This window comes from Leptodactylus fuscus, chromosome 2 (assembly GCF_031893055.1).
Source record: "Leptodactylus fuscus isolate aLepFus1 chromosome 2, aLepFus1.hap2, whole genome shotgun sequence".
Classification (NCBI taxonomy): domain Eukaryota; kingdom Metazoa; phylum Chordata; class Amphibia; order Anura; family Leptodactylidae; genus Leptodactylus; species Leptodactylus fuscus.
In genome coordinates this window covers 114,021,406-114,035,354 of record NC_134266.1, presented here as the reverse complement: position 1 = coordinate 114,035,354, position 13,949 = coordinate 114,021,406, and the positions used below count along the sequence as shown (strand labels likewise).

Here is a 13,949-nt window from a genome sequence, read left to right as displayed (position 1 = left end):
TGGACACAGCTAGTGTCCGCTGCTAATGTCCGCAGAAGATTTTGAATGGACATTAGCAGCGGACACTAGCTGCCGGACACCGATGATAGTGTGAACGCTCCCTTAAAGTGTTTGATGCATGATACAAAGGTTCTGTAGTGTTTAAATCGTTGTCATGTAGTGTGCCTTTAGATTGTACACTAGGAAGTGGTTTCATCAGCCCATAAAGGCACAAGATAGATAAAGATATATATGAAACCACTTAGATGTATGGTCAAGGTTGATTGTAATATTTAACACCTGCAATCGGAGTTCTTCCTCTGGGTGTTGCATGACAAGTGACACCCGCGCCGAAGTTATCTGCTCAACTTGTGAGCATCTAATATTACCATGATATAAGCTCACCGAACAAAAAATTAGTCGCCCTAGTGCACAAGCACAGATGAATCGTCAAGCCTATACAGATGGGGCAGCGGTTGAGTCATGTGGTCAACAGCGCACACACTGCCTCTATGTGATCAATTAGACAGTTTGTTTACAAGAAAATCTTAATAAGACAGGCATGTTTGAAAACTGTAGAATCGCAATCTACAAGGTACTGTGGTTAGGTTTATAACCAATTTAATGCTGACAGACTCCCATTAATATTGTATTCTGGTGAAATCTGTAAAGAAATTCCCACAAGCCCTCATCAGAAATGCTAGGATGAAAAACCAAACAATTAACAGCATTTTGTAAAAATTGGTTATGTTCTTTAAGAGGAGCTTTCATGTCCTCCTGCAGATGCGTTTTTATATACCGATAGAAAGCCGACAGTGTGCTGAATCCAGCGCACTGTCGGCTTTCCCGTGATGAGCTGGAGATATTGGTGCCGTTAATTTTGGCACCAATCTTTCCCCACCGTCAGGAGGGCGTTCCTGGTAGCCTAACATCATAGCTGGACTGTGGGGAGGCATTCCGCAGAGCTCAGCATCATCTCTGAGTGTTAAGTAAAGTCCCCCGGTGACAGTACAAGGCTGTGACCGAGTACTTTCCAGGGGTGGAGGCGTTCCTTACAGCCCAGCGATGATGCTAGACAGTCAGAAGCGCCCTTCTGACAGTGGGGATATCTCCAGCATCAGGGCTACTCCAAAAAAACAAATGGGGCAGTGCGCCTTCTCTTCTGAGACCTGCTGTTTACCCAAAAAGCAGTTTACCCAGGATAACCCACTTAAAAGGAATGCGCAATGTAATGGGAACTGACATGGCATATTTATTTAAAAACGTAGGTTTTTACTTTGTACAATAATTTTTGAGAAGCACCCTTGGGCACAAAATAACATCCCATAAGATATTCCTTGAGGGGTTTAGTTTCCAAAATGGGGGTCACTTTTGGGCGTTTCCATGGCACCCGTACTTTAGGGGCTTTGCAAATCATGGCATCCAAAAACGTTGGAACTGAAGTGGTCCCTAATAGAGATGAGCAAACGGCGTTTGATCAAATTGGTATTCGATAGAATATAAGGCAGTTTGATATATTCGATTCCAATCGAATAACACACGGCAAACGTAGTAAAAATTTGTATCCCCTCCCACCTTCCCTGGCAAGGTTTTTTTGCACCAATAACTATGCAGGGGAGGTGGGACAGGAACTACGACAACGTAGGCATTGGAAAAAGCCATTGGCTGCCAAAAACATGTGACCTCTGATACATAAGAATTAGAGATGAGCGAGTACTGTTCGGATCAGCCGATCCGAACAGCACGCTCGCATAGAAATGAATGGACGTAGCCGGCACGCGGGGGGGTTAAGCGGCTGGCCGCAGTCAAAGCGGAAGTACCAGGTGCATCCATTCATTTCTATGGAGCGTGCTGTTCGGATCGGCTGATCCGAACAGTACTCGCTCATCTCTAATAAGAATAGTGTCGGCCATCTTCGTCTCATTTTCGTTTTAGAGTAATAGGGAGAGCTTGGTCTCAGTGAGAAAAATAAAGTAAAGTGAACCTGCCAATTATGCAGCAGGGTAGCAGCAAGGGATGTGGGCGAGGACATGGATATCCAGCTGGGTATCCAGTCCACAGTCCAGGTACTAGATAGGGACTGCCAGCAGTGCCCCTCGACAGTAGCAGCAGGGGACGTGGGCGAGGACGTGGATATCCAGCTGGGTATCCAGTCCACAGTCCAGGTACTGGAGAGGGGCTGCCAGCAGTGCCCCTCGTCGGTAGCAGCAGGGGACGTGGGCGAGGACGTGGATATCCAGCTGGGTATCCAGTCCACAGTCCAGGTACTGGAGAGGGGCTGCCAGCAGTGCCCCTCGACAGTAGCAGCAGGGGACGTGGGAGAGGACATGGATATCCAGTCCAGGTACTGGAGAGGGGCTGCCAGCAGTGCCCGTCGTCGGTAGCAGCAGGGGACATGGGCGAGGACGTGGATATCCAGCTGGGTATCCAGTCCACAGTCCAGGTACTGGAGAGGGGCTGCCAGCACTCATCATCCTCCTCCAACCTCAGCCCCTTCACCCTAATGTAATTGTTAAAAAAACTTTAAATTTTTTTAATTTTTCATGGATACCCCCAAGGGCCTGCAAAGCAATTTTTTAGGGCTTCAGCCCAAGGGCCTGCAAAATAATTGTTTAGGGCTCACCCCCAAGGGCCAAAAAATAAAACGCTGCTGGTGCATAGCTCCAATAGCCTCAAGGGCCAAAAACACTGCTGGTACAAGGCTCTACTCACTCCAAGGGCCAAAATCACTGCTGATGAATTTTGTTCAGTTTCAAAGGACTCTGTGTTTAGATTTGGCTCAGTCGCAGCTCCAGGACATGCCTTTGAAGGCAAGGTTTCCTTTAGTGGCTCCATCTCAGCAGGATGATGATGGTGAAGCTTGGTTAAATCTGGTGTCGGAAGGGAAAGTGGTTTCTGATCTACATCTAAAGTACTGGAGCATGTTGTTTGGACTATTAACACCTGATCAGAACCATGTAGAGTCTGATATTAGAGGACCATTACCGGTAGTAGTGGTTGCAGCTGATTCTCCACCTTTGCGGTTCTCTAAATAAAAGTTACCCCCAGAACGTCATGCCAAAATGTTATTGATTTCCCAATCAAAATCAAGGTCAATGTCTGGGTCCTCAGTCCAATTCACTGCATCAATCCAACACAATGAGAGTGATGGTTCTGGAACCACTGTTTTAAAGGGGCTAACAGTCTGCTCACCCAAAGGGCAAAAAACTCTGCTGGTGCAAGGCTGAACTAAGTTAAAGGGCCTAAAACTCTGCAGGTAAAAGGCTGAAGTCACCTTAAGGACCTCAATCTCTGCTGGTAGCTCAGCTTAAAGAGGACCTTTCACCATATCTGGGCACAGGCAGTGTTATATACTGCCGGAAAGCTGACAGTGCACTGAATTCAGCGCACTGTCGGCTTTCCCGATCCGTGCCCGGTGTAAAGCGCTATCGGTCCCGGTACCGTAGCGCTTTACAGTCAGAAGGGCGTTTCTGACCATTAGCCAGAGACTTCCTTCTGCCTCGCGGCGCCAATCGTGCTGTGGAGCCGGGAGGAACGCCCCCCTCCCGCTCCTGATAATGCTCGTCTACGGACAAGCTGTGTGAGCAGAGGGAGGGGACGTTCCTCCCGGCTCCACAGTACAGCGCGATTGGCGCCGCGAGGCAGAAGGACGTCTCTGGCTAATGGTCAGAAACGCCCTTCTGACCATAGAAGAGCTACGGTACCGGGCCGTAAGCTCTTCACACCGGGCACAGATCGGGAAAGCCGACAGTGCGCTGAATTCAGCGCACTGTCAGCTTTCTGGCAGTATATAGAACTGCCTGTGCCCGGATATGGTGAAAGGTCCTCTTTAAGGGCCTGTAACTTAATTTGGAAGGGCTCATGTTAAGGGCTAGAAAAGGGAATTTTGGAAGGTCTTACCACATCACACTCACACACACACACACACACACACACACACACACACACTAACAGTTCTGGGGGGGTACTGTTGGATTTCCCATTGCCTATTCCATCTGTGGTTGTCATGGGCAACGTGATTTAAAGGAGTGCTTGGTAATATTTCTTTAGCTTAAAATTTGGGTTTCTGTCCATCCAATTGGGGAGGAAGGAAGGTTTCCAGGTATTTTTCCACTTTCATAGTGGGTTTTTTGAGTGTGGACAGTGTGTAGTTGATGGGCTGTGATGTTGGGGTAAAACAGTGACTTGGGCTTGTTAGACGCCCCCAGACATGCTTCCCCTGCTGTCCCAGTTGCATTGCAGAGGTGTTGGCATCATTTGCTGAGGTGTCATAGTGGACTTGGTGACCCTCCTGAGTCGAATTTGGGTTTCCCCGGAAACTAACGGTTTTTCCCCATAGACCATAATGGGGTTCGATATTCGTTCAAATAGCCAAATATTGAGATGCTATTTGAAACAAATAACGAATATTGAATATTTCACGGTTTACTCATCTCTAGTCCCTAACAAAAGGTTTGGGAAATTTGCTATCATACTTGTAAGCCTTTTAACGTCCAAAATAAATTAAAGGATGATTAAAAGATGATGCCAGTATAAAGCAGAGATATGGTAGATAATATTAATGTATTCAGGTGGTATGACTAGCTTCCTGAAAAGCAGGGCAATTCACACTTTGAAATCGTGAATTTTTTTTTTTTTTTTTCAAATTTCCTATTTTTTTTAATTTTTTATAATTGTATACAAAAATAGATGATGAATGTCCCACTTTCACAATGCACGGGATTACTACGATCACTCATCCTCCGCATCGGAACGCGAGTAAGATCAGCTGCTCCCACCTGTACTGATCACACCCTATTGTTGCTATGGTAACCTAGTTGCTCGGTCATGCTTCCCAGTATAGGGGAGATTCTACAATGCATTCTGAAAGTCTTTAAACCCTTTTACCTTTTTTCACATTTTATGCTGTGGCCTTGTGCTGAAATAAAAAAAAATAAATCAAGTTTTCTGCATTAATACCACATACTTACAAAGTGAAAATAGAATGTTAGAAATCTTTGCTAAGGGAGCGTTCACACTACCGTCGGTGTTCGACAGTTAGTGTCCGCTGCTAATGTCCACGCAAAATCTTGCACGGACATTAGCATCGGACACTAGCTGTGTCAGTTACATTTTGCATTGATTTAAATGGACATTGGGTGTGTTCTTTTACTGTCCATCGGTGTCCTTAAAGGGGTATTCCCACCTCACATACTCATCAGTCTTTAGTGCTGTAAAATCTTCTTTCTTCCTGGTTTCTTGCATCATTTGGTGGGAGGGCTTTCACATGCAAACTGTCGTTTAGCTCCGCCCCCAAATTCATGTGTAGCTCCGCCCACCCACATTGGACTATGAAGTACAGGCAGCAGCAACTCCATTCTGTGTTACATACAGAGACTGCCTGTCTCTGCCATAATGAACACAATTGAATTAGCTAGCCTGATAACTGGGAGAACAGATGAAAGCAGCTCCTCTCCTCTGAGTGCAGGACCTAGGTCACGTGGTGTAGACACAGGAATAGCTAGATACACAGGCTCGCTCCCTGCACTTAGCCCCTCCTCCCTCCCCCCTGAGAGCAGCAGATACATCACTTGACTCATGAGCAGCTAAGTCAGGGCTGTGGCCACAAAGAATTGAATAAAGTAAGATAGTGGACAAACAAAGCAGTTTTGCTGAAGCAGTGTATTTAGGAAAAGTCTTAAAGCCACATTAACAAGCAGTATAGATAGGATCCTTGTGATGGGACAACCCCTTTAACTGTCCGTTCACAAAGATGTCCGACTTTTCAAGCGGACAGCAAAAACCTACATGTAGCTTGTAAAATCGGACATCTTTGTAAACGGACAGTTAAGGACACCCACGGACAGTAAAAGAATAGAGATGAGCGAACAGTAAAATGTTCGAGGTTCGATATTCGTTTCGAGTAGCCCCTCAATATTCGACTATTCGAATCGAATATCGAACCCTATTATAGTCTATGGGGGCAAAATGCTCATTTCAGGGGTAGGCAACATTCGATCAAATTATGCCCACACTACAAGCGGACATGTGCAGTCGGCTCTGCCCAGGCCCGATGCCTGGCAGAGTGAATGAAGAGCTGGAAGATGCCACGGGGAAGCTGCACAGAGAAGACTTCTAAAGGTAGGAGAAGAACCAGCGTTAATTGGCCGACTGTATAGCATTCAGCCAATCAATACTGGTTCTGCATCGAACTTTTACATTCAAACAGCGAGTGGTACTTGATCGAGTACGAGTATTTCGAATACCGTAGTATTCGATCGAATACCTACTCGATCGAATACTACTCTCTCATCTCTATAAAAGAACGCACCCGATGTCCATTTAAATTAATGCAAAATGTCACGGACACAGCTAGTGTCCGATGCTAATGTCCGCTCAAGATTTTGAACGGACATTAGCAGCAGACACTAGCTGTCGAACACAGACGGTAGTGTGAACGCTCCCTAATTCATGGAAAAGGAAAAACTCCAATGTTGCATTCATATAAATGTAAAGATCTTTTGCTCTTTATGCTACTTTCTGGCCTCTCTGCTTTTAAAGCTGATTCAGTTTGGTACTGTGGGACTTATGGGGAAGGTGGATGGTGTCAAAGACCACCATCGACCTGTAGGTCCTCAACTAGTAGTTCTCTCTACATATCATGGCCTCGGCTGGGTTAAATGAACTGATTTTACATTTTATATCTAGCCATTGGGGTAATTATATCGGTCTAATACGAGTAGTAGTAACCAGTATTTGTTTTTTTTCCTCATTTTTTATATTATTTCTTCATCTGCTTTTTAAGTAAGGTCCAGTAGAGCAGCAAGGTAGTGGGAGACTATAAAGAGATAATTGGGGTACTATAGTTCAATGTTTGCCTTTGACCCCATCCACCTCTCCCATAGGTTTTGAGGGTATCTAAATACTGGGAGACAGTATTTTGTCCCAGAAATGGCGACTTGCTATAGGTGGGGTTTGTATCTGTTACTGGGGCGGGGGGGCACCGAATTGGAGTATGTTGGACAGTATATAGACAGATCCCTGCTATCATCCAGGGCTGTGGAGTCGGTATGTCAAAACACCAAACCCAACTGACTCGTTCACAAATGGTTGACATCCATTGCCAGATAGATGTAGTAAAGCTCCTCTAATTCAATAAAAAGATTGACTTCCTACAAAAGTAAATGTGCAACAAACTATGTAGCTAATTATATAATATCAATAGTTATAAAAATATTTAAAATATTTAGTTTTTTTTTTTCTTGAATCGGAATCCAAAAACGCCTAAAACTGCCAACTGCGTCTCCACAGCCCTGCTTTTTTCTACATCTCTCCAGGACTGAATGAGTATTACTTTTGTCTAAACCACATATTGTGGTGCCTGTACCTGAGATGGTATATTTAGTACCTATGGCGGAAGGTTATCTGAGATGCCATATTAGGATGCGTCCTACTATTATAAAAATGCCTGCATGTGCACAGTTTATACAAACTTAACTGGTAACACGCTTCCTTGTGATCTTTAGAATGATGATACCTATGTGCAGTAAAGAAGAGGTACCTGAGATGCGATATTACTAATATTAAAATGGTACTTCTGAACTTCAGAAATACTGTACATAACAACATTAGAGTAAGTTCACATGGCGGAAACCTTTTCCGCTTTTTGTCGCGGCTACCCACGACTGGATGTTGATGCAGTGCATTGGCATTCCGCTCCTGATTAGGCCCAGATGAATGGGCCCAATCAGAAGGGTGTCTCTAGCCGTGGACGCCGCAGCTGACTCAGCTGCGGAATCCACGTGAAAATGGGGCATGCTGCTTTCTTTCCTGCTAGCTGAAAAAAATGGCTAGCGGGGGGAAAAAATGTGAGTAACTCCCATTGAAATGAATGGGAGACTTTTTGCAGGCGGATTCCACCTTAAAATACGCCTGCAAAAAAACTCCGCCGAACACACCCTGAAAGGCAAAACTCTTGAGGTAAAGCAGGCTGTAGTATGAGGTACACTCAGTGTGTAACCTGCAGTACTTCCTATCCAATACTTTGTGGACCATGTACAAAAGTATTAACTTTATATCTTTATCATGTTTTTGTGTACAGCTATAAGTTGTTGGCTAAGCCTCTGAGGGATACTGGCTGTTCCAATGGGAAGCATATTGGGCTGATGTGATTATTTCAGTTCCATGGTAGAGTGTGCGTATATTAATACATTGCTACCAAGCAGTATGGCATTGTGCTATATACTGTATGCATGGTGAATTTAAGTGGTTTGTAATATTTTGGGTTTCCACCCAAACATTACTGATACTATTACTCTCTTATGCATTTTTAGTAAATGAGGCACATGAAAATACACCTCAGAACAGTTAAAATGGGACAAAAAATAAACTCCCCACACTATTGTATTAATTTTTGTATTTTTTTTTTCAGAGAGAAAAGAAAGATAATCCGAACCGCGGAAATGTGAATCCTCGGAAGATTCGCACACGGAAAGATCAGTGGGAACAATTAAAAATGGGGCCGGAATTTGTGGATGCCAAAACTCAACAGCCTGGGTATGGTTCCCCAGATTTAGAAACCTGCAAAACATGATTTCAATTTACTGGATTATTCTTATAAACTGTATGATGCAATAGTGGGACAAGAAGTTTTAGGCCCCGTTCATACGGGGCACAGGACTGCGTATTTTGGTCCTGATTTTTGACTCTGGAAGCCGCGTAAGAATGGGTCAAATGAATGGGCCTAGTCCGGAGGGTGCTGCCACGAGGCGGACGCCGTGGCTAAATCAGCTGCAGAATCCGCCTGAAGAAAGGCAGCTCGCTTCTTTTTTCCGCTAGCGGGAACAAACTGCTAGCGGAAAAAAGGAAGCTAGCGGTCTGCATAGACCTCTATTGTGAGAGGGTGGATTTTGAGGAGGATTCAGTGCCAAAATCCGCCCCCTCTTGCCCTGTGTGAACGATCCCTTAAAAATTTTACTATGTGATAATTATGGTATAGAAATTATTCTACACACTCATAAAAATGTATTGTCCATCTTTTTCAGCGTCCAAATAACTCACAATGGATCTCTCAGCCCCATGGATATGGGGGACATTAACCATTACCCTCCTCCACCTCCAAATGAAGACATCATGCCAAGCCCAATTCCAACTCCTGATGACGTGTTGCCACCTCCTCCCATGGAATTCAGGTAAAACAGAGAGTAATTAGTAATTAGTATGTTTAAACATGTATTAATTCTGCCTGCATGTCTTATGCCAGTTGGTATCACCTTGTCTGTACGTTATAGAATGGTATAGCCCGTGGTATAGTCAGTGGTATAGTCAGTCTTGTATGATGCACCCATAAACTGACTAGGACTAAACATGATGTTTGTCATGTGACCATTTTAAACACAATCATACTGTTCAACCTCATATTACTCTCTTGGCAATCCGTATGCAAAAGTTACCATCCATCAACTATGGGATGAATTTACATGAATATCATAACATTGCTTTTTTTGTTCAAATAAAGGTAACTTTGTAAAAAAACAAAAAAAAAAACAAAACAAAACACATAACTGCCTGTAAATGATGCTGTTATTTTGAAGATAAAGTTAATTGAAGGGGGAAAAAAATGCACAAAATAAAAGTATAGCCCTATGCATCACTTAAAAAATTCCCCAAAAAACTAAAATATGTGTGGTCCTGAACCAGGAAAAATGGCCCAGGCCTGAAGTGGTTAACCAACTTAGCATCTGTTAATAGCTCCACTATTTCAGGCACAGTTGGTATTTTTTTTTTCTCTAGCTCCCTCTGTTACCGAACAATCAATACCGTTAGTTGATGACTGATATGCTATTTACTCTGTCAGGAAGGCCGTGTCAGGCAAGAGCAGGCAACGGGTGTGATGCTTAGTTCTGAAACTGGCTGTCATCCCCCTGCCCAACACTGCCATTCTGACATTACAGAGCTTAGATAGCACATCAGACACCAAAATTAACTCCACTTGTTGCTCTGGAATGGGGGACTAAAGACAAAATTCCAACTGTGCTGCAATCAGTGGAACGGCTCCTATTAAAAGATCCTAAGAACGACAATTGGTGGACGTGGTGAAATGGTCCTCTTTAACCACTTCTGAACCACCCATTGGGTATATATGCTAGGATAATGGCTATCTTGTTCTGCAAGGACGTACCTGTTAATACAACCAAAGCTCCTCTAGTGAAGGCAGGGATAGTTTATTACTGTCCCTGCTTTCTCATTAGCTGTGTACATAGCTATGGAAGCTGCCATGATGCGGCTCTCCTCTGACCCAGTAGTCATTTGATCCACTGGGGGTTTGATCCACTGTTAGAGCTGCTAGGTCCTAGAGGGAGGCAGGAGGCTGCATCCTCCTGTAACTAGGGCTAAGGTATCAGCCCCAGTTACAGGGAAAATCACCAAAATAAAAGTGTTAAGATTCCCCCAAAGGTCTATTATGACCTTATGAGGACACAATGTAAAATAAATCAATAGTAAAGTAAAAAATAAAAATTAAAGTAAAATAATAAATTAATACTACTGCAATATCACACCCACATGACAGGTTGTAGTCCGACCCCCAATGACCCAATACAAAGTAAAAATTACCATGACACCGCGACTTGCCTGAGGCGGAAACGTTGCAGAAAAAATCGTGGCGTTTTACAGTCAGAGCAAAGTGGATGGGATTCTAGCAAATTCCATGCCCACTTTGTGGTAAAAACCACGCTGCGGACACTGGGTGATTTTTTTTTTTTTTTTTTTTTTTTTTTTTTTCCAATCCGGCAGAGTTTTGGAAATCGTAGCATGTCAATTTATACCTACGGAAACGCTGGCGGTTTTCCCACAAGTATAATTGAAACAGTCTGCAGAGGAAACCTCTGCAAGCTTTCTGTCTAAAGCACTGCAGGAAGAACTACAATGCATTGCCGCCGTGGTTTTTCCCGCAGCCCCCATGTGGGGCCTTAGCCTTATTTTCTAATAAATTAGCTTGCATGGCTGGCCATGACCATTTCCCTGTCCAGGAACTGGGGCCTGCTGTGGTCTGTCAGACATTGGTTTATCACAGTATGTAAGTCATGTCATATATTCATCAGTTAAACTTACTATGTCATAAATTAGATTGCTAAGCATGCTAATAGTATAATCACTTCATAAATAAATCCTAGTGTGACCATTGTACACTTATAAGGGCTTTATCTCCGCTAATGAAAGGCAATCATAGTTGAAGAAGTTTTCAGCTTCAGACAGTCCCACCCATGCTCATGCCACGCTGAACCCACCCCTTTTTAGTAACCATAGAAATGGGATAGACATTGTCCAAACTATGTAACTGTCTTGATTGTAATTGGGTAAGATATGTTGTAATATCTTGTTTACTGTGGCATTCTTTAAGGCTTACTGAAAAATGAAAACTTGAGGTAATCCTCTGCTCTTTATTTATATATTTTTTTTTAATGTTTCAGTTCACCTGGGAACTCTAATCGATCAAGCCTGGTTAGCCCAATATTCCCACCCCCCGCACCACCAACAGGTCCTCCTGTTGGTGGAAGACCCAGTTTCTCTCCTCCTCCACCTCCACCTGTTGGTGTATTCCCAGATACCACTTACCTACCACCCCCCTCACCACCAGAGTGCCCTCCTGCTCCTGGCTTCCCTGCTCCGCCCCCTCCTCCGGTGCCTTCTGTGGTAGATTATACAGCTGTCTCTCCTGTTCCTCCTCCCAATCCTCCTGCAGGAGGGCCTCCTCCTCCACCACCCCCTCCACCTCCACCAGGCCCACCACCTCCTGGTCCCCCTCCTCCTGGCCCACCACCACCTTCATTTTTCTCCTCCCAAGATGGAGAATCTGCACCACAGATATCCAAGCCCAAATCTTCCCTACCACCAGTAAGCGATGTTCGGAGTGATCTCTTATCTGCAATTCGTCAAGGTAATTATGCACCTTGTTATCTGTTTGCTTGTACCTTGTAGAATTGTGATGCCTAGTTTTATTCAGGTTGTGTTTCTTGTATTGTGTTTCATACAATACTGACTTATTAATATTTTGACTTTTTATACAATTTAAAGTAATTGGTGTGCATTTATTAAAAGCAGAATGGTAGAGCACATGAGTGAGGCTTTTATTGTTTAGTTTTAGCCAATACTAAGGGCATAAATCTGTTGTGAGAAATATACTTTCTTGGCCATGTTTGTATGGGGCCAGATGATGAAAAGACCCATACTAAAAACACCATCCTATACCATTAAACAGAAAATTGCCGTTTATTCATAATTTTACTGTAAGTTTTTTTTATTGCATTATGACAAGTGACAATTTTTGCATAAATTTGTAATGCAATAGAATATGCAAATCTTTGTAATATATCTTATCAAAGCAAAATGCTTCTTTTGCTACTTATCTTGCACTTTTTTTCTCCCTCACTTCTGACCTGAAATTCACTCTGAAAACTCTGCTGAGTTTGCTTTGCTCTAGAAAGATGGAGTGGACTCTCAGAGGTATCAGATTACAAAGAAGTCTATAGAAAGGAGAGGGGAAGAGATGATCAGTAGCTTAGTGGGAGTGGAGAGACACAGAGACCAATGCTGCTGGAGTTATAGTAAGGTTTATCTCACCCCAAGTGCTTAATTTAAATCAATCTATGGTCAGAAGATCTCAAAGTTATCATCTTACAACTCCTAATACAAGTCTATAGAGAGGGGAGTGGTAGCAGTGAACAGGAGTTCAGTGAAGTAGAAAAGAGGTGGACACTGACAGAGATTGCTGCAGATAACAGTAAGTTTAGCATTGCCATAGTAAAGGTCAGTGCTGCTTTATAATGTGCAGCTGCATATGATGCTGCTGATGCTTCTGAGTGTTAGACAGAACAGGAGCAGATGTTTTTCTGATATATATATATATATATATATATATATATATATATATATATATATATATACACACTTAAATGTGATCTTGGCAGCTAGTCTCCACCTTTCAACTGAGACAAATGAAAATAGAGACACAGCTTACTAAAAGCAGGATACAAGTCATATAGTGGCCACAAAAGACCAGGGAGATGGTGGTGGACTTTAGTAAACGGAGAGGTTCTCTGACCCTAGTGGAGATCCAAGGAACATGTATTGAGATAGTCAGGACTTATAAGTATCTGGGCGTGATCCTCAATAATAAACTAGACTGGGCTGACCACCTGGAGGCGCTGCACAGAAAGGGCCACAGCAAACTCTACCTGCTCAGGAGGCTGAGGGCCTTCAGAGTCCAGGAGACACTTCTTAGGGCCTTCTTCAACTCTGTGGTTGATTCAGCCATCTTTTTCGGTGTGGCCTGCTGGGGGAGCAGTATATCAACCAGGGACAGAAACAGACTTGACAGGCTGATCAGGAGGGCCAGCTCTGTCCTGGGGAGCCCCCTGGACTCAGTACAGGTGGTGGGTGACAAAAGGATACTGTCTGTGGTGACCTCCATGCGGGAGAACAAATCCCACCCCATGTATGGGACCTTGTTGGGACTTGGCAGCACTGTAAGTGAACGTCTGCTTCACCCCAAGTGTGAGAAGGAGCGCTATCGCAGGTCCTTCCTTCCAACCGCGAACACATACAAGCTCAGAATAGCAGATAGAAAAGATACTAGGAGTCAGAGAAACTAAAAAGAAAAAAAAACTTCAGGATCATTTAGTTCTCTGTGCGGAGTGATCTCCGCTTAGCCTGATGTAGATTATGTAGCCTGACCGCAGCTAGGAGGAAGGACTTGCGATAGCGCTCCTTCTAACACTTGGGGTGAAGCAGACGGTCACGATCAGTACTGCCCAGTGCTATCACGGTCTCTTACATGGGATGGGATTTGTCTCCAGCATGGAGCTCTCTATGGACAATGTTCTTCTGTCACCAACCACATGTACCGAGGACTCCCCAGGACAGAGCTGGCCTAGTCAGACTGTAAAGTCTATTTCTGTCGCTGGCTGGTATGCTACTCCCCCAGCAGGCCA

The 13,949-nt window shown here is 43.9% G+C and overlaps 1 protein-coding gene across 1 annotated transcript in view; it reads left to right on the top strand.

Moving 5' to 3' along the window:
• The window catches only part of WASF2 (WASP family member 2), a 40,775-nt gene that overhangs the window by 24,129 nt on the left and 2,697 nt on the right, over window positions 1-13,949 (top strand). The window contains exons 6-8 of the mRNA XM_075264436.1: window positions 8,390-8,514; window positions 9,003-9,149; window positions 11,430-11,896. Coding sequence (XP_075120537.1) covers window positions 8,390-8,514; window positions 9,003-9,149; window positions 11,430-11,896 — 739 coding nt within the window. The remainder of the gene's footprint in view (window positions 1-8,389; window positions 8,515-9,002; window positions 9,150-11,429; window positions 11,897-13,949) is intronic.